We start from the raw sequence: 19953 nt of genomic DNA, 5'->3' as shown, positions 1-19953 counted from the left end.
TTCTAAATAAATAAAAATCATATTGAAATCTTGCTTCTTTTATGTATTACTTCGCCATCAATTAATTGATTTAAAATAGGTTTAAAATAAAATAACATATTTCATCAGCATAAAATAAAACTCGTCTTATGAGGCCATTGAATTAACACTTGTACACGTTGAATTAGTGATGCAGACATCCATTTACTATTTATTTTCTATTTGGACTATTAGTTATATTTTATTTGGATTATTATTTATATTTCTGTTATTGGGCTTATATAGTTGGTTTGGCCCAAGCCCTTTTCTCTAGAGTTTTTTGTTTTGTTATTTATTTATGTTTTGTTGTGTATTTGAGATGGTGGATGAATTGATGAATTAAAGAATAGAATGCTTGGGTTGTTGCCTATGACTTCCTCTTTCTCCCCTTTCTCCTGATTTCTGCTTCTTCTCCAATTTTCTCATCCCATTCTCTCCGATTTCTCCCTCTCTTCTTGCTTATTCTTTCTTTTTTTAATTCGTCCTGCATCAAATTTGGTATCAGAGTCGAACTTAGGTAATTTTTCTCCTTATCCAAAATTTCTTCCCGTTGGAACAACAAAAAATAAAAAATAAAAATTCATCGCATTGTTCACAGGTACTATTTACGCTCGAAAATTTCAGTTTAGCATTCTCTTTAGTTTCTGGCCACAAAAAAAAAAAAAAAAAAAAATGTTGCCGTCTCAATTTGATTTGCTGCTGACACATGAATTAAATGTGTTGTTTCAAACCCTAGCCCACCCCTCCAATTCACAAAACCAGTTTACAACCGGCCCAAACCCAATCAATTCCGAGTCCAAACTCCAAAGTAGCCCAACTGAAACAATAAATCATCTTCAAGCCCATAATTCAACCCATACCCGAACCCATAATGGAGGCCCATAATTCAAACCCAACTCAAGTAGCCCATTACTTGGCCGAATACAAACTTCATCCCCCACAACGCTAACCTCGCGACACAGTACTCCCCCACCTGATACCGCCATGGCTCCCGTCGCCGGCTAACCCATCCAGCCAGCACTTGCCACACCCACCGTCGGTCAACCATCAGTTGCCGGCGTTCGTTACCGACGATCCAAAAAACTCCACTGCCAGCACCAGTATCTCACAAATGAGGTCATCCCCCTCACACAGGCAACAATCCACTACACCTCTTCATCTTGTTACAATTTAATTCCATCTGCCATTTTTCAATTTCGCCAGCAGCCCACACACCCATCATCAATTAAAGAGACCCATTCATTCCCAAACACATTCACACATCAATTCCTCAGGAGCCAAGCCCTCACCGCGTCTCTGCCGGTTAACCACCACTGGCGTTTCGCCGACTGTAGCCTCTTCGCGGGTGACCCACCACCGGCCCAATCTTGAGGACCTAATTGCTCAATAACTTCAAATGGATTCAATTGTTCAACAACTTTCTTGAAGATTGCAGACATCAGCCGACTTCATCAATCAAGTAGTTAATTGTCTCCTTTGCCAACTGCCTCCACCGATTGCAAAGACCCATTACAGCCACCTGAGTCAACTGGACAACAGGGAGTCGCTATCTCCTAATTCTCGTTAGTTTATACTGCTGTTTTATTTTAAAAGTGCATCATTTAGAGTCTTTGTGTCACTGTGCTCTCCTAACTTTGGCCTCAAACTTCACTTGCCTGGAATCAGTCACTGAATTAACTTGCCATTGTTACCCCCATTTACCTACGTGATTGGAAATTTTGACAAGTCAATTGGACCCTTGCTTTATTATTTACACACCTCAGCACTATTAGTTTGCATAGTTGGATTCCGTAACCCCAAAATTTGTTCAGAGAGAGAGAGAGAATTTCAAATTGCTGTTTTAAATTGTTGGTCCTTGTTGCATATTGATCTCTCTATTGCATTTCATTTAGGTAGTGCTGCTTTGCATATAATTGCATAGTGGTCGTCCTGTCACTTTACTACTTTAAACATGGACCTCTTACAATTTGATGCACTCACCTGACAAATAGCGGCTATCCAAACCCAGATGATTACTATTCTTGAAGAAAGTAAGGCTCTATCTACTAATTTGAACAACTTTAAGCAAATCCCTCGTTCAACCGACGTCCATAAATCTAAAGTGTCCCATAATAGACATTATCATCATCATCATCATGTGATCAAAAATGCTTTAGACACGATCGTAGATATAGGGATCAGGTTTGTGAGCGAGAATGAGAATTTTGAAATTTTTACTCAACGGAATGCCCTTAAACAAGGAAATCAATTAGTGACTGAGTATATTGCTCAATTTGAGGAATTTCGAATGAAATGTCATGTCATTGAGGATGAGACCTTGACTTTAAGTAGATTTACACAAGGTTTAAGAGATGATTTTGAGGCGTGAGCTTTTCTTTCGGGGTGTCACCACTCTTAATCAAGCTTATTGTTTAGCTCGAGATTATGAGTTGATTATTAGTATTGCATATGAAAAGCGTGATCACCGTTGTTCACCCATCTCATTAGCGTCATCTCATCATAAGTCTATCATAGAGCCTTCCCAGTCTAGTGTTCCTTCCCTTTGGAAAAACAAGTGTAAAGGTCGTGATAGCCCAAGGTCGTCTTCTTCATGTAGAAAGCGTAATGACAATCATCCTTCGATTTCATTGGCTCCACTTCCTCCTGTTAAGTCCCTTCTAGGACCTCCCCCGTCTAATGTTCCTCTAATTTTGAAAAATAAAGGTATAAGTTTTGAAACTCCAAGGACTTCTCACCTGCTATGCATCAGCAGTAAGGACTTTGGTCACATCTCTTCGAGCCTTAGTCATAGAAGAACGAAAGAATGTAATAGAAGAGTCGTTAGAAGATCTAGCATATGACCCTAAACTTGAAGATTTTGATGATGATAGTGAGGGCACCTCCTTAGGTGGCATCCAGGCTCTTCTTGGGACTCCAGATTCTGTATCCCATGATTTCCCTAGTTACTTTGAAAGAACCCAGTTGCCTATGGTTAGCACTAAATCGAAATTCTCCACTGCAGACCAACCCCAGGCTGATGGTCAAAATGAAGTTGTTAACCAAAGTCCTAGCAATTTATTCAAATCTCTAGTCCAGAAAAATCTTGGGAATTGGGACTTGATTCCCCCAATTGTTCAAATTGCGTATAACAATTATGTAAATCGGTCTCTAGATTTGAATCCATTTAAAGTTGTTCATAGTTATAAGTCTAGGCGACCGTTAGACCTTATTCCCATGTCCCCACATGCTAGTGTGTCGATGTCAACTGAAGCATTTGTGTATCATCTTCATGACTTGTATATTGAGATCAATAAGCAAATTGACGCAAGCAATGTATTATATAAACCTCAAGCTAATTTGCATAAATGATATTTTGAATTTAATATTGAGAATTATGTTATATTGCAAGCCGGTAGTGCTGGTACTTTTAAAGTTTTAAAGTATGTTGGTCCATATGCACATGTCATTGATTTTTCATCACATTTTGGCCACCACTCTACTTTACATACTGAAGACTTAGTTACTTACAAAGGCCTTTTTAATTTCCTTGATGATCCTTTTCTACTTCCTTATGTGGATCCCCAACCTAAATATATTACCATTTTCACTCCAATAACACGTCATAGCACATAAAGATAAAATTGATATTATTTTAGTTAACATGTTATGTTAACCAATGATGAGGATTTTGGAGATGAGTGTCATGAATTTTTACTATTGGGAGTTCAGTATCGGTATGTGATTTCAAAGAAAGATCGTCCTCCTTGGTTGGATCATATTCTTGAGGATAAGCTACAACTAGCTTTATTATCATTTGTGGAGTTTTGGTATTTGGTCATCAAGAAAGATCGTCCCCCGTGGCATGACTTGGAGCCTTTAGCATCATATTCGTTGCAACATTTTGATTTATCCACTCGACGGGGTCGAGTTTTTCTCCGATCCCGGGAGAGTTGATGCGGATATCCATTTACTATTTACTAGGGTTTTTGTTTTGCTATTTATTTCTGTTTTATTGCGTATTTGAGACGGTGGATGAATCGATGAATTAAAGAATAGAATGCTTGGGTTGTTACCTATGGCTTTCTCCTTCTCCCCTTTCCCCTGATTTCTACTAATTCTTCGAATTTCTCATCCCATTCTCTCCGATTTCTCCTTCTCTTCTTGCTTATTCTTTCTTTTTTTAATTCGTCCTACATCAATTAGGCTCCTCAATAATTTCATAGTATGACCGATAAACTTAATCCCTCTATAGTTTTTTACAAACTTGAATATTTCCTTTCTTTTTATAAATAGAAAATATAATCCTTTTCCTCCAATAATCATCCGTCCTTTATCCTCTAAAATACCATTGAGAACTAGTCCATCTAGGCCAATTACAATTCATAGCCTTCGTCACTTTCAAGATCTGAATCCTTCTAGTTTAGTTAATAAGAATAAGGGCTGCGGCTGTAGTGTGTTTGTATGTATATATATAGGCAATTTGGAGAGACAAAACATAGACAGAAAAAACGACGGTGAGAATACAAGTTGGTAGCGGCAACAGCAGAATACATAAAAGCAACTGCCTTGTGAAATTATAGGGGGGAGACGAACCCACTGAAGGAGAAAAAGGCAGACAATTGGGAAAATATACACACAAAAACGGGTCAAGCAAGGAAGGAATATAGCTGCTGAAATTGAAGCAACTATATATATATATATATATATATATATATATATATATATATATATATACACAGCAACCACACGCTGGAATTGAAGCAGAAAGCATAAAAAAGCTGGCCGAATTTTTGTGCAATTATTCCTCAACAATTGTGCAAATAATTTGGAAATTAATCACTTTTTGGCAATTTCTCGGTGATGTCCTTTCACTTTTCTTTGTTTAATTCCAAAAATATGCTAGGCTAAATATTCTCGTGTATTGGATGGATGACATAATTGTTTAATTCTTAATTTTAATTTGAGACCTATGTTTTTATATTAATTCTTACGTTATGATTCTATTAATATACCTATTTACATTGTTTTAATGTTTGCGCACTATTAGGACAATAAGTTGCTTATTCGTAGTGTTGAAAAATTCACGGTACGTAGAACACTGTTGATAGAACATACGGGCAATAAATATTCGGAATAATATTTGTGACGTGTGCGATCTTATGTGATAATCCTAAATGTCAATGCATGTTTGCCATATGAATTCAGACTAGGAATAGGATCGTCTCGTGGTAAACATAGGTTTATTATATTTTGGGAAAATAATAAATAAAAGTGAAATTATCGATCATCACAATTGCATGAATTAAGATAATTATTACTGGTAGAGAATTAGAACTAAAAATTGATCAATAGCGTCGAAAATCCAATACGTTCACACACTTGATTGTTTTTAAAAATCAATTTTTATTGATTTCATAAGTTTTAGTTATAAAAAAAAAAATAAAAAAAAATTAGTTAGTTACTCATCAATCGTCTTTCGGTTATAAACACGAATTTAAATATATCAAATATACTAGAATTAATCATTATTCCCTGTGGGACAATAACTCTCTCATCACGATTATTACTTGTACAACGAACATATACGCTTGCAGAAATTTGACGAACAAGTTTTTAGTGCCGTTGTCGGCGAATAACGGTGTTAATTTTAGTTATTAAATATTTTAGATTCGTTTTTATTTTTATTTTTAGTTGTTTTTAGGCTACCATTACACTTTTTGGACGACTTTAGTTTATGCAAAATCCTGACGAGCCAGATCTCTTTTCGATAGACCACGAAATCGAAAGGACGTTCAGAAATCGTAGAAGAATACAACGTCAAGCAAAGAGAATGGCTGATAATCAAAATCAACAGCAGAATCAGGTTCAGCTTCAAGAGCAAATACCACAGCCAAATCAACAGAGAGTCATCCAGAGCGGAGCTCCTATCTTAGTTGGAGATTATGTCAATCCAATTCCTGCACCAATGCAACCAGTTGTGGTATATCTTCCCTTTGGGCAACCTAATTTCCACCTTTGACCAGATATCATCAATTTGTTTCAAAATCACCAAGACATCAGGTTCTTTGGAAAAGCCACGGAAAATCTTTATGAGCATATTTCTGTTTTCCTCATGTTATGTGAAGTGATCAATCACGAATGGATATCAGCAGATGCATTCCAAATGCGATTATTTCCTCATACCTTGAAAGGTGCTGCTAGAGAATGGTTCCTCTATTTACCACCAGGGAGCATTCAATTATGAAACGATATGGTTCAAAAATTCACGATGAAATTCTTCCCACCTTCTCGAGTTTACCAAATTAGGAATGACGTTCACACCTTCAAACAAAAAGATTTAGATAGCTATTCATGAGGCATGGGAGAGGTTCAAGAATTTTTTCAGAAAATGCCCCAGTCTTGACATTCCCAAGCAGGCTCAGCAATATCTTTTTTACTATGGTCTAAAACAAGAGTTTAGAAATATGATAGATGCTTCAGCAGGAGGATCAGTGATGAACCTTGATGTGGATGAGGCATATAACCTGTATGAAAAAATAGCTGAAAACCAATCGATGTGGCCAATTGATAGGGAAGGTCCAAGGAAAACATCACGGTTACACAACGTAAATGTAGTGACAGCACTGGCCTCGCAAATGGAAATATGGTCTAAAACAAGAGTTTAGAAATATGATAGATGCTTCAGCAGGAGGATCAGTGATGAAACTTGATGTGGATGAGGCATATAACCTGTATGAAAAAATAGCTGAAAACCAATCGATGTGGCCAATTGATAGGGAAGGTCCAAGGAAAACATCACGGTTACACAACGTAAATGTAGTGACAGCACTGGCCTCGCAAATGGAAGTTCTTACAATGAAAATGGACAATCTATCTAAGTCAATCAACATGGTACACCAATCGCCACCTGTTTGCGAGGGCTGTGGAGCGGATCATGCTAATACACGCTGCACTTTGGCGTCTACACATGTTAATTAATCCGAAGAAGTAAGCTACACGCAGAACTTTCAGAGACAGCACAATAATCCTTTCTCCAACACATATAATCCGAGTTGGAAGAACCAACGAAATTTTTCATGGTCCAATAATCAAGGACAAAAACAGGGAGGAAACAATCAGAATAAACCACCAGGGTTCCAATAGCAACAACAGCAAGGGAGAAAGCCATCGTTGGAAGATGTGCTGGCTCAATACATACTAAAATTGAGACCAACTTTCAGAACCAACAAGCTTCGATTAAGAATTTGGAACAACTGGTTGGACAAATTGCAGCCGCACTATCAGATAGAGCTCAAGGGACATTGCCTAGCAATACTGAGACAAATCCTAAGGAGCAGGTCAAAGCAATCACTACACGTAGTGGTGTCCAGTTACCAGAAATACATGTAAAGCGGCTAACAACTATCATAGAAAAGGTACCTACCACGAGCGAGGAACAAGTCGATGAATCAAACAAAGCCATAGAGGAAAATCAAGTTGAGTCATCAAATAGTCCACAGGTGAAAGTAACTGCTCCTGTCAAAACATATGTTCCTCCAATCCCATTTCCACGGAGGTTGCAAAAACATAAGCTCGACAAGCAATTCCAGAAATTTTTGAATGCGTTCAAGAATCTACACATTAACATACCATTTGCTGAAGCTTTAGCTCAAATGCCCAACTACGCCAAGTTCATGAATGATATTCTATCAAATAAGAGGAAGTTGGAAGACAATGAAACAGTCATGCTTACTGAGGAGTGTAGCGCCATTCTCTAACACAAATTACCACCGAAACTAAAAGACCCAAGGAGTTTTACTATTCCTTGTCACATTGATAATTTGTATATAGATAAGACATTGTGTGATTTAGGAGCTAGCATTAATTTAATGCTTTTATCTCTTTTTAGGAAACTAGGTTTGGGGGAAGCAAAACCGACAACAATTTCACTGCAGTTGGCTAACAGGTAAATCAAGTACCCTCGAGGTATTTGTGAAGATATTTTGTTGAAGGTCGACAAGTTTATCTTCCCAACTGACTTCATCATTCTGAATATGGAGGAAGATAGGGATGTTCCCCTCATATTGGGTCGCCCATTTTTTGCTACGGGAAGGGCTCTGATAGATGTTTAAAAGGGCCAGTTGATACTGAGGTTAAATGAAGAAGAACTGACAATAAATGTGTTTAGAGCTTTCAGATTTCAGAGCGAACGGAATTCTTGCATGCAGATTGATGTAATAAAAGAAGCGGTGTCAGAGACATTCAAACTAGATCACCCTCAAGATCCGCTTGAGACTTATTTAGTGCATTCGCAGGATTTACCATCAAAAAAGGAGGAAGTAAAAGAATGTGCACGTTATTTGGCAACCATACTACCATTCTTCAAGCAACCACGTTTGGAACTTGGTGAAAAATCCACAACACCTTTACCATCTATACAACAAGCTCCAGCTCTTGAACTCAAATAGCTGCCCACTCATCTTCGCTATGCATACTTGGGGAAAAAGAATTCACTTCCAGTAATTATCTCAAATAATCTTACAAAAGTGGAGGAGGATCAGTTGCTGAGGGTGCTTTGAGAGCATAAGACAGTAATAGGATGGACGATATCGGATATAAAAGGGATCAGCCCTTCACTTTGCATGCATAAGATACTGATAGAAGATGATTACAAAACTTCAATTGAGCATCAACGTAGATTAAATCCGACTATGCAGGAAGTGGTAAGAAAAGAGGTATTAAAGTTTCTGAATGCAGGGATCATCTACCCTATATCAGACAGTCATTGGGTGAGTCCAGTACAGGTCGTACCGAAAAAGGGAGGGATCACGGTGGTTCCAAATGATAACAATGAGCTCATCCTGACACGTACAGTCACGGGTTGAAGAGTTTGTATTGACTATCGCAAACTCAACAACACCGTGAGGAAAGATCACTTTTCCCTTCCTTTCATTGATCAGATGCTAGAGAGACTTGCTGGACATGCTTACTATTGCTTCTTGGATGGTTATTCGGGGTACAACCAAATTCCTATAGCACCGGATGATCAAGAGAAGACGACCTTTACATGTCCTTATGGCACTTTTGCTTATAGGAGGATGCCCTTCGGTCTTTACAACGTCCCTGCCACCTTTCAACGTTGTATAATGTCTATTTTCTCCGACATGGTGGGAAATATTATTGAAGTATTTATGGATGATTTCTCAGTATTTGGAAAATCATTTAAGGAATGCCTAGAACATTTTGGAAAAATGTTGCAGCGATGTGAAGACACAAACCTTGTACTAAATTGGAAAAAAGGTCATTTCATGGTTCGGGAAGGAATTTTGTTAGGGCATTTAATTTCAGCACAGGGTATCGAGGTTGATAGAGCTAAGATACAAGTCATCGAAAAACTACCACCGCCGGTAACAGTGAAGGGAGTCAGAAGTTTCTTGGGTCATGCTGGGTTCTACCGTCGCTTCATCAAAAACTTTTCCAAAATCTCGAAGCCATTATGTAATCTATCGGAAAAAGAGGCTCCATTTCACTTTTCTGAAGAGTGCTTGACTGCTTTCAACACTTTAAAGGAAAAATTGGTCTCTGCTCCAGTATTGGCTCATCCAGACTGGGATTATCCGTTTGAACTTATGTGTGATGCCAGTGATCATGCAGTGGGGGCAGTGTTGGGTCAACAGAAGGGGAAGATTTCTCATGTTATCCACTATGCCAATAAGACTTTGGATGAGGCTCAAATGAATTATGCTACTACAGAGAAAGAGCTTTTAGCTGTGGTGTTCGCCATTGCAAATTCAGATCATATTTGATTGGGTCAAAAGTAATTTGTCTATACGGATCATTCAGCCTTAAAATATCTAATGAGCAAGAAGGATGCAAAGCCAAAGCTTATTTGATGGATACTCCTATTGCAAGAGTTTGATTTGGAGATCAAAGATAAAAGGGGAGTGAGAATGTTATGGCAAATCACCTCTCGCCTTGAATCATATGAGCCTAATCCTACAGTGGAGGTCAACGAAGTTTTTCCTGATGAAATGCTTTTTCAGATTATCACTACACCATGGTATGCCGATTACGTCAACTATTTGGCCCACTCCGTCATCCCACCAGACTACTCGAGTCACCAAAAGAAGAAATTCTTCAGTGACCTAAAACACTACTTTTGGGATGATCCAATCCTTTACAGAAGGAGTCCAGATCAAATCATATGCCGTTGTGTGCCAGAGGTTGAGCAGCATCAAGTATTGGAATCATGTCACCCTGCATCATATTGGAGCCACTTCGCAGCAACCAAGACAACAACAAAGGTACTACAATCGGGTTTTTATTGGCCAACGTTATTCAAGAACACACGTTATATAGTGAAACATTGTGATAAGTGTTAAAGGACTGAAAATATCTCAAGGAAGAACAAGATGCCTTTAAATAACATTTTGGAAGTTGAAATATTTGACGTTCGGGGCATTGACTTCATGGGACCTTTTCCTCCATCCTACGGGCAACAGTACATACTGGTGGCAGTAGATTACGTGTCTAAATGGGTTGAGGCAGTGGCTTTGCCAACTAACGACGATCGGGTGGTGACTAAATTTCTGAAGAAAAACATTTTCACAAGGTATGGCACCCCAAGAACAATTATTAGTGACGGTGGAAAGCACTTTTGTAACCGCCTTTTTGCGTCACTACTAGCCAAGTATGGAGTAAAACACCGCGTTTCGACCCCATATCATCCTAGGACTAGTGGGCAAGTGGAAATCTCCAATGGCGAGTTAAAGAAAATTCTTGAAGTTACAGTCAATACATCACGTAAGTATTGGGCTACGAAATTGGACGACGCACTTTAGGCTTATAGAACAGCATTTAAGACACCAATCAGCATGTCTCCATATCGACTGGTGTTTGGAAAGGCCTGTCATCTGCCCATTGAGTTAGAGCATAAGGCATACTGGGCGACACACTTGCTCAATTTCAATATGAGGACAGCAGAAGAAAATAAGGTTCCATAACTTCATGAGCTAGATGAGTTTTGTTTGGATTCATATGAGAATGCAAAAATTTACAAGGAAAAGACCAAGAGATGACACGACAAGCATATACGGGAGAAGGAGTTTAGGTTGGTCAACAGGTATTGATGTTTAATTCACGCCTCAAGCTTTTTCCGGGAAAACTAAAGTTTAGGTTGTCCAGTTCTTTCACATTAGTAGCTGTGTTTCCAAATGGTGTTGTGGAAGTAGTCTCAAGATCAACAAAGGAGGTTCAAAGTAAATGGACAACGGTTGAAAGCTTATTAAGGAGGTGACTACTCCAGTGAGAAAACAACCGTGCCACTTGACAATGCAGAGTAGCCAGGATAACAAAGTCTAGCTAAAAACTGTAAATTAAGTGCTTATTGGGAGGCAACCCAATTTATAATCCTTATTTATTTTACTTCCTTTATCGCATTGCATATAGATTTGTTTCAATTATTAGTTTGCATTAAATTTAGGCACGTTTAAATTTATAAAGTATCATCATCCGATCATGTTTTCACGGAGGCCTTAAATATAATGTTGGTTATTTCAAGTGTTTGGGCTAAGTAATGCATGTTTTAGACTATTTGATCTCTAATATTTGATTTGATTGCAATAGGCAAGATCATGACATCGTGAACACTTAAACCAACATCGACCAAAGGGAAAGCATGATGAGAAAGAATGGCTAGCCGTCACCTACAGTATCTTCCACGTTCAATAGAAAAATTCAGGGAGTACCTTCGCCCTTTTCTTCCCTGTCCTCTTACATTCTTAATTATGATTTAAGACATTGATGACAATGTCTGGTTTAAGTTTGGGGGTGGGAAACACTTTGTGTTTTTAGTTTCGTATGTTTTTGTGCATTGTTTTCGTATGTTTAATTAAAAAAAATCGTTAAATTTTTATTTTATTTTTTTTATTATTTTTTTTATTGTGTGCTTGTGTGGATTGGACAGTTTGGCTGACAATGATAATTAAATTTGAGATTTGACGTTGATTTATGAACTATGGATAGGAAGCATGCTAGACTAATTGAAGCTTGAATTTGCAAAATTTGATATTATACATGCACTATAACTAAGTTTGACATTATGATGAAGTGAGTTGATTTATGCACTCAATAGATTGAATTAGTTGGACATAAATGCTTTATCAAAACTATACTAATTAATTATTCTTAGACCAAATTTAACACAATTTGGGAAGATTTTACTATTGTAGGAAAATACGGATGTGAATATGGATTCCTTGTGTGAAAAAATTTTGTGTGGATTGTCTGAGATTAACAGGATAAAATTGGATGAAAGTTTTAAATTGGAGATCGATTTGCTTGAATAGGTTTGTGATAAGGGGCATTGCACTTATCAAGGCATATATTTATAAATATAAAATTTCTCTTTGAGCCTTTATGACTCAAGCATTTAATTCTGCAAGGGTATCTTAAAACTGGTACCCTAAAATCATTTAACCTGGGAGTCATTGGCTTAAAGCCTGCTACATGGGTCATCTAAAAAGCTTAAGGGGGAGTGCAAAAAAAAAAAAGGCTAAATGCCTTGTAAGTCCCAACACTTGTTCGAGGAAATTTAACTTTCGATGAACGATAATTAGCCTAATTGAATTTTGGCAGTCGAAGCAATCAAATAATTTGATAATCCTTATTTATTGATATGTTTAACTTGCAACTAGTGACGTCCACCTGAATTGGAGAGGTGAGGATAGTGATAAAAATTCTATCTTAAATCACACACTGGAAAAAGAATGAAAAAGAATAAGTTTGAGAGTGTGTGAATCTTACGAGAGGTGAAATGATATAGTTGACCATAGAGGGTTGGGAACTGGAACAACTTGTGAATTCATTAATGTCAACTTAGTTTTTCACACTAACACGTCAGTTTTGCATTGGAAAAGTGGATATTAGTTTGGTATTGTCACTTTGAAGTAGTTTGTAGATTTAATGCCCTGATTTCAAATCCTGAGATAAAAGGCTAAACGGTCCAACCAATTATTTTTGCATGTCTGTATGTTTGTTATTATTTAGGTTATAGTTTTGTTCGAGAACGAACAAAGGTTTAAGTTTGGGGGTGTTTGATAAGTGTAATTTATGCACTTATTTAGGCCACATTTATTAAACTTTTACGTCGTCAAATTTATTAATTTCTATTTGACTTGAGTTTATTTTATTTTTAGTGACGAACCCGTTTACAACAATTGGAAAGGAAGAAAGACAAAATTGAGCAAAATCTATAATTTGTGATTAAATTCCACAAGTTTGACTTCGAGGAGAACATTGGCCGCACAAATAAAATTGTATCGATGATTAACTTGCATCATGTGGAATAAATGAGGACTTGATGAAAAAATAATAATTGGGCCTCAATTGGACCATGAATTGGAATTTATTTGCACCATTATTTGGACTTCTAATTAGATACAATAGAATAAGGGCTGCGGCTGTAGTGTGTGTGTGTGTGTATGTATATATATATATGTGTGTGTGTGTGTGTGTGTGTGTGTGTGTGTGTGTGTGTGTATATACATATATATCAATTTGGAGAAAAAAAAACATAGACAGAAAAAACGGCGGTGAGAATACAAGTTGGCAGTGGCAACAGCAGAATACATAAAAGCAACTGCCTTTTGAAATTATAAGGGGGAGATGAACCTACCGAAGGAGAAAAACGACAGCCAATTGGGAAAACATATACACACGAAAACGGGTCAAGCAAGGAGGGAATATAGCTGCTGAATTTGGAGATTTTATATACATAGAAAAAGGCTGCCTGCTGCTTAATTATAGGAGTCACGCATATTGGCAGCCTAGGGAAGAACATACAATTGTTGGCAGCTAAGAAAAATTGGAGTTTCTGGGAAAAAATATAAGGTGGCAGCTTGAGAAATTATTGAGAGAGAGACACAATAAAAAGGCTGCTGCGTGTGGGGATTAATCATACATTACATAAGGCAGCTTATATATATACACACACACACACACACACACATATATATACACAGCAACCACACGCTGGAATTGAAGCAGAAAACATAGAAAAGCTGGCCAAATTTTTGTGCAATTATTCCTCAACAATTGTGCAAATAATTTGGAAATTAATCGATTTTCAGCAATTTCTCGGTGATGTCCTTCCACTTTTCTTTGTTTAATTCCAAAAATATGCTAGGCTAAATATTCTCATGTATTGGATGGATGACAAAATTGTTTAATTCTTAGTTTTAATTTGAGACCTATGTTTTTATGTTAATTCTTGCGTTATGATTCCATTAATATGCCTATTTACATTATTTTAATGTTTGCGCACCATTAAGACAATAAATTGCTTATTCGTAGTGTTGGAAAACTCGCGGTAGGTAGAACACTGTTAATGAAACATACGGACAATAAATGTTAGGAATAATATTTCTGGCGTATGCGATCTTATATGATAATCCTAAATGTCAATGCATGTTTGCCATATGAATTCGGACTAGGAATAGGATCGTCTCGTGGTAAACATAGGTTTATTATATCTTGAGAAAGAATAATAAATAAAAGTGGAATTATCGACCGTCGCAATTGCATGAATTAAGATAATTATTACTGGTTGAGAATTAGAACTAAGAATTGATCAATGGCCTTGAAAATCCAATATGTTCACACACTTGATTGTTTTTAAAAACCAACTTTCATTGATTTCATAAGTTTTAGTTATAAAAAAAATTAGTTAGTTATTCATCAATCATCTTTCGGTTATAAACACGAATTTTAATATATCAAATATACTAGAATTAATCATTATTCCCCGTGGGACAATAACTCTCTCATCACGATTATTACTTGTACAACGAACCCGTACGCTTGTAGGAATTTGACGAACAACTTCCACTTCTGTTAAAAGTGAGGAAGTTGAGAAGAAAAGGAAGTAAAAGAAAAGAGTAATATTCGTCATTGGTAATTTAAGTAAATACTAAAAGGAAGAGAAATCATTTTTGGATTGGATAAAGGAGAAGAATATACTTTGACAAGACAGAAATAAGTCTCTATGGATGCCTTGGTCCATCTAAAGGCTTCTAAAGAAATAAACATTCCAGGTTCAAGGAAACCTCAGATCAACGTTCAAAGTGATGTAGCATGCAGAATAAGATGTTAATTTCCAATGACATGCTACATTCTAAGTTGTCAAAATAGAGTGAATTTCTGTGTACATTCAAACCTAGGTTTGAATCCAGTCTGCCCACCAACTATTTATTTTGACTAAATTCACTCTTGAATGTCATCAGTACTTTGTAATCATATTCGGTGGCACAACCTCAAAAACATCTCTGAAGTTTTGGTATTAATTGAATCATAAATTCGTGGCCTCCACAGGCTCACCTGCCACTTTTATCATGCGTGGACCATGAATGAGTATTATAAAGGCAACATTCACTATATAAAATATTCAAATATCTTCACTAGATACGTTATCAATAGTGTCCCCCTCACCACTTTCCTTCTCTTTATTCACATCTGAGCACGATAAATACAAACTCACGCACCTGTGATGGTTGTGTACGTTGTTCATACACTGAAAATGGTTGAGTTTTTGGGATTTTATACTCCAACGTCCTATTAGCTAGATATCTAGTATAGGAGTATGGCTGGGATGATTTTGAGAAGCCACCAGCACCTCTCAAAAAAACAGTCATCCTGTGAAGTAATAAAATCTTTACCAAATTAAGTACTGAAAAAGAAAAGTAGAAGTAGAAGTGTAAACCAAGTAGAAGTAGAACTGTAAACTAACTAATCTTGATAGTCACGTGAATAATAAGTTACCTGTTCATACATAGCATTTCACCCGTGTCTTTCTCATAACTTACAACTTCGATTTCAAGAACAGCTGCCTTAACTGCAGGAATAGAGGAAATGAATGATGTGTCAACCCTTCAACTTAGCTTATACAGAAGAAAAAATACCTATTGCTTCCCACTAAAGTCAACAAAGAAAGGCTCTATAAACTATGTTATTTACCTAAACATAATAAACCAGGAAATTTAGCTTCTCACAAGATGGGAAGAAATTTCTTTACTCCCACCAAACATCAAAGTCCAGTTTACTTCCACTTCACTTTTTATTTCACTCAAGATACTTTACTATCCTATCCATATTTGTTCTAACTTAATTTCAGAGCATGACTTCATAAACATATATCCAGATTGAGATTATCGAGGTTAATCTTTGAAGCAGACCTTTGTCGTGTAATCCAGCAACAGTTGCCTTATTTAGTATCTGCACCGACAAAATTAAAATGAAAAAGTGGAAAAACAAACAAATAAATGAAGATACGTAGAATTATAGATAATACTTAAAGGCTCAAGAACCTTACACAACCACTAGAAGGAAGGGGCTTGTAAATTTCAACATACTGTTGTCCATGCAACAGAAGATGCGGATCATATCTGGAGAAGGAAAATGGTGTTAGAAGTTAATTACCTTGTATTTTGTGAGGCAAGATGATTTATCAGAAGCATATATCCAAGAAACAGAGCATTCACGCGTTCAACATGCTAAAGCTTACACAAAAATAGAAATACTTACTGAAATCCTGGTAGCTGTGCAAGTTGTGAAGTAAAATCAAGAGAAAATAAAGCAGTAAATGTTGGCAAAACCTGTTAAAATATAAATACAAAAGTTAAAAATATTTCGTATCACAATAACCAAATATAGATATCTGCCAAACCTCAAGCATCTAAAATAATATAAAACATGACTCCCGTTGTCAACTCTCAATGACTAACTGCGCCATGGTCTAAATCCAGTTATCTTATCTAACTTCGTGCTGGATGTCTTTAGTTCCAACTTCTTCTTCTTTTTTTCTTTTTTTTTTCCACCTGTATTGGGATGGTGAACAATTGACCAGAGCACAACAGGTTTAATCATTCACCCAAGCCAAGTTCTCAACTCCACCACTCACTTTTATTGGTTAAAATTGACTGTCATCTACATCAATAATCTTTAATATAAAATATATAAAAATAAAAAGCATAAACAGGTGTGAAATCAAGAATGAACCAAACTCAATGAACCCAGAGAAGTCTAGGCTTTTGTCCATGAATGGCTTATGGCTTCATTCATTTCCACGAACCAAATTATAATAGTTTACCTGGATGGATTGCTGGCCATCATGATGGTAAACATATTTAAGCTCCTTATCATTCACGGCATCGTCTGCACATGCTCCAACACCAAGGGCATAGAGTGCAGTATCTCTACTTTTAAAGAAAACCATTAATTTTGACTTTCCTTCGTGCTTATGCTAAACAAAATAAATTGAAGTACTCTACCTTTCAGTATAACTATAAGTGATCTGGTAAGTATGATTCCCCGGCAAAAAAGCCAAGATTACACAAAAAGAAATAACAAATCAAATTCGATGGCGAAAACAAATTTGAATGAGGATTTAAAGAGAGGATTAAGAAAAGAAAAATAGAAATCACCTCTGGGAATTTGTGAGAGATGATAAGCTGGGGATCAAACTCTGATTTATCAGCCATGGAGGATATTAAGAGCTCGGAACAAAACAGAGAATTCAATATAAATCTATAGCAACGAACAAAATTAAGGGGTAATTTTTAGTTTGGCCAAGTCAAAGGGCCAATCTTTCACTTTAACCAAAAAATTTGGTACATAGGGGATCCATAATAGCGTTGAGTGTCAATTTTCATATTCACAGCCAATTTTTTTTTTTTTTTTTTTTGATACCCAGGTGTTCGAGCTTCGCCAGATTAAATCCTGGACCTTAAGCCTTCGACCCCTCATTAGCTTGAGAAAGTTAATCGCGGGTTGTACCCTTATTGACTTTCAGGTTCCTACATGACTTTTAGTTCTTTTCCCAAAAGAGCCCTCTCCACTGCCTTCACAGCCAATTTGTTTGTTAGTAGTTTTGTCAAAGCTCAATACACCATGCTTGGTTCTTGGCCAATGTGACATATTTTTATCTACGCAATTTACAATTTACTTATTACAATTTACATTTACATTTACACATTCTATAAGAACATTCGAACACGTGCACAAGTCGAAAATTCATATGTACTATTCACTTTTCTAAAGTATATATTAATCTTACTCATTAATTTTTTTGATGTTCCACATGATTCAAATTAACATTCATATTATTCAATTTAGAAGTCTGAATTCAAGATTATGCTTTATGAAAGGCTCAAGTTTAGGGTTGGGTATGGTCTGGTTGATCGGAAATTTTCGGGTATTTAGTAAGTGAAACCATGGATTCAAATTTAATTATGGAATCGTTCGGGTTCGGTTCCATTCAATTAAGTTCGGTCCCATTCGGTCCCGTATTATAATTAAATTTTTTAATAAATACAAAGTTATATTAATTTAATTAATAATATGTTCAATATTAGCTCTTAGAAAATAACGTAGTCCAATCTTATGTATCTTTTACGTCTCTTTTTGCTGAATTTTTCATAAATTTGATTATTAAAATTACAGGAAGAGAAAGATATCGTGCTCAAAATAATTAAGAGTGATGTTGTAGAGCTTTAATTCTATTTTATCCAGTAGAAATGACATTATAATAGAGTAACAGATTTGAATAAAATTGAGGTCAATTTGATTAAGTTGATTTTGAACTGAAAATTAGAAATAGAAAAATCATATTTTTTAGTTTGAACTAAATTAACTAATTAACAAATTTATTTAGTAAAAATAAAATAATTTTGCTTATTTAAAATAAATAAATTAAAAAATTAAAGAAATTCGATTCTTATTCTGTTTTTTGGGTCTTGACCTAGAACCAAAATTGAACCGTACCGTCGGTTCTTAATTCAAATATTTGTTCGAGCGTTTAATTTGAGAAGAACCGTCGGGTTCGGCTCGATTCAGTTCGGGTTCGAGTTCTATTCGAGAGTTTTGTCCAGCCCTACTCAAGTTGAATCTTTCATACTTGACACATTTACCTTTTGAAATATTAAAGTTAAATTCTGATATCAATTGCTCTCAAAAGGAAATTGTATTAAATTCGAATCATGGAGAACACAAATATATATATATATATAATGCTCAATTAATACCATAATTTGACAAATATCTATAGTAAAACAGTGGCCTTGAGTTTAATTCTAAGCGACTTGAAAGAAATTCGTGTAGTGTAAAATGAACACTATCTTTTTGTACACATGAATTAATGACCCTGATAAAGACTTGAATCGCTAAAAAAAAAAAAACATTGTCAAAACATATTGAGCCCATTCTTTGAAACTAATTTTCTCCAAACTCATTTCCAACTAGATATTCTTTTTCAATAAAATAATTTTATACGTAAACCCAAAAATTTTAATTACTTTATAGCCACACTTTCTATAAAATCTATTTTTTTGAAAAAGGGGGCTCACCGTCATCACACTTTCACATGCTGAGAATTACAATTACATCATATGCATTTTTATATACATAAAAAATACATCGTCCATTCACACACTTGTTTAGGGCTGGACAAAACTCTCAAACCGAACCGATCGAACCGAACCCAAACGGAACTGAACCGAACCCGATGGTTCTTCTCAAATTAAATACCCAAATGGGTATTTGAATCAAGAACCGACGGGCACGGTTTGATTCTGGTTCTAGGCCAAGATCCGAAGAACCGAATAAGAACCGAATCTCCTTAAATTTTTTAATTTATTTATTTTAAATAAGCAAAATTATTTTATTTTTTCTAAATAAATTTGTTAACTAGTTAATTTAGTTCAAACCACAAAATATGATTTTTGTATTTCTAATGTTCAGTTTAAAATCAATTTAATCAAATTGACATCAATTTTATTTAAATCTGTTACTCTACTGTAATGTCGTTTTTACTAGAGAAAATCGAATTAAAACTCTACAACATCTCTCTTAATTATTTTGAGCTCGCTATCTTTCTCTTCGTGTAATTTTAATAATCAAATTTATGAATAATTCAGCAAAGAGAGA

At 35.9% G+C, this 19953-nt stretch overlaps 1 protein-coding gene across 3 annotated transcripts; it reads right to left on the bottom strand.

Moving 5' to 3' along the window:
- Nucleotides 1-15461: 15461 nt before the first annotated feature.
- LOC111379149 (enoyl-CoA hydratase 2, peroxisomal) lies at nt 15462-17574 on the bottom strand. Of its 3 annotated transcripts, none has more exons than XM_023002484.1 (8): nt 17454-17573; nt 17301-17323; nt 17120-17228; nt 16555-16625; nt 16343-16415; nt 16206-16245; nt 15793-15865; nt 15462-15666 (listed from the first exon to the last, which is right to left on the bottom strand). In XM_023002484.1, exons 1-8 carry the CDS (start codon nt 17508-17510, stop codon nt 15477-15479), a joined length of 636 nt encoding a protein of 211 aa, XP_022858252.1. In that variant the 5' UTR covers nt 17511-17573; the 3' UTR covers nt 15462-15476. The 3 variants fall into 3 exon arrangements, with proteins under 3 accessions (XP_022858252.1, XP_022858253.1, XP_022858251.1); XM_023002485.1 differs by having other exon boundaries at nt 17120-17225; XM_023002483.1 differs by lacking the exon at nt 17301-17323 and having other exon boundaries at nt 17120-17272; nt 17454-17574.
- Nucleotides 17575-19953: the final 2379 nt, after the last annotated feature.

Source organism: Olea europaea, unplaced genomic scaffold (genome assembly GCF_002742605.1).
Source record: "Olea europaea var. sylvestris unplaced genomic scaffold, O_europaea_v1 scaffold1937, whole genome shotgun sequence".
Classification (NCBI taxonomy): Eukaryota; Viridiplantae; Streptophyta; class Magnoliopsida; order Lamiales; family Oleaceae; genus Olea; species Olea europaea.
This window is presented reverse-complemented; position numbering and strand designations above follow the sequence as displayed.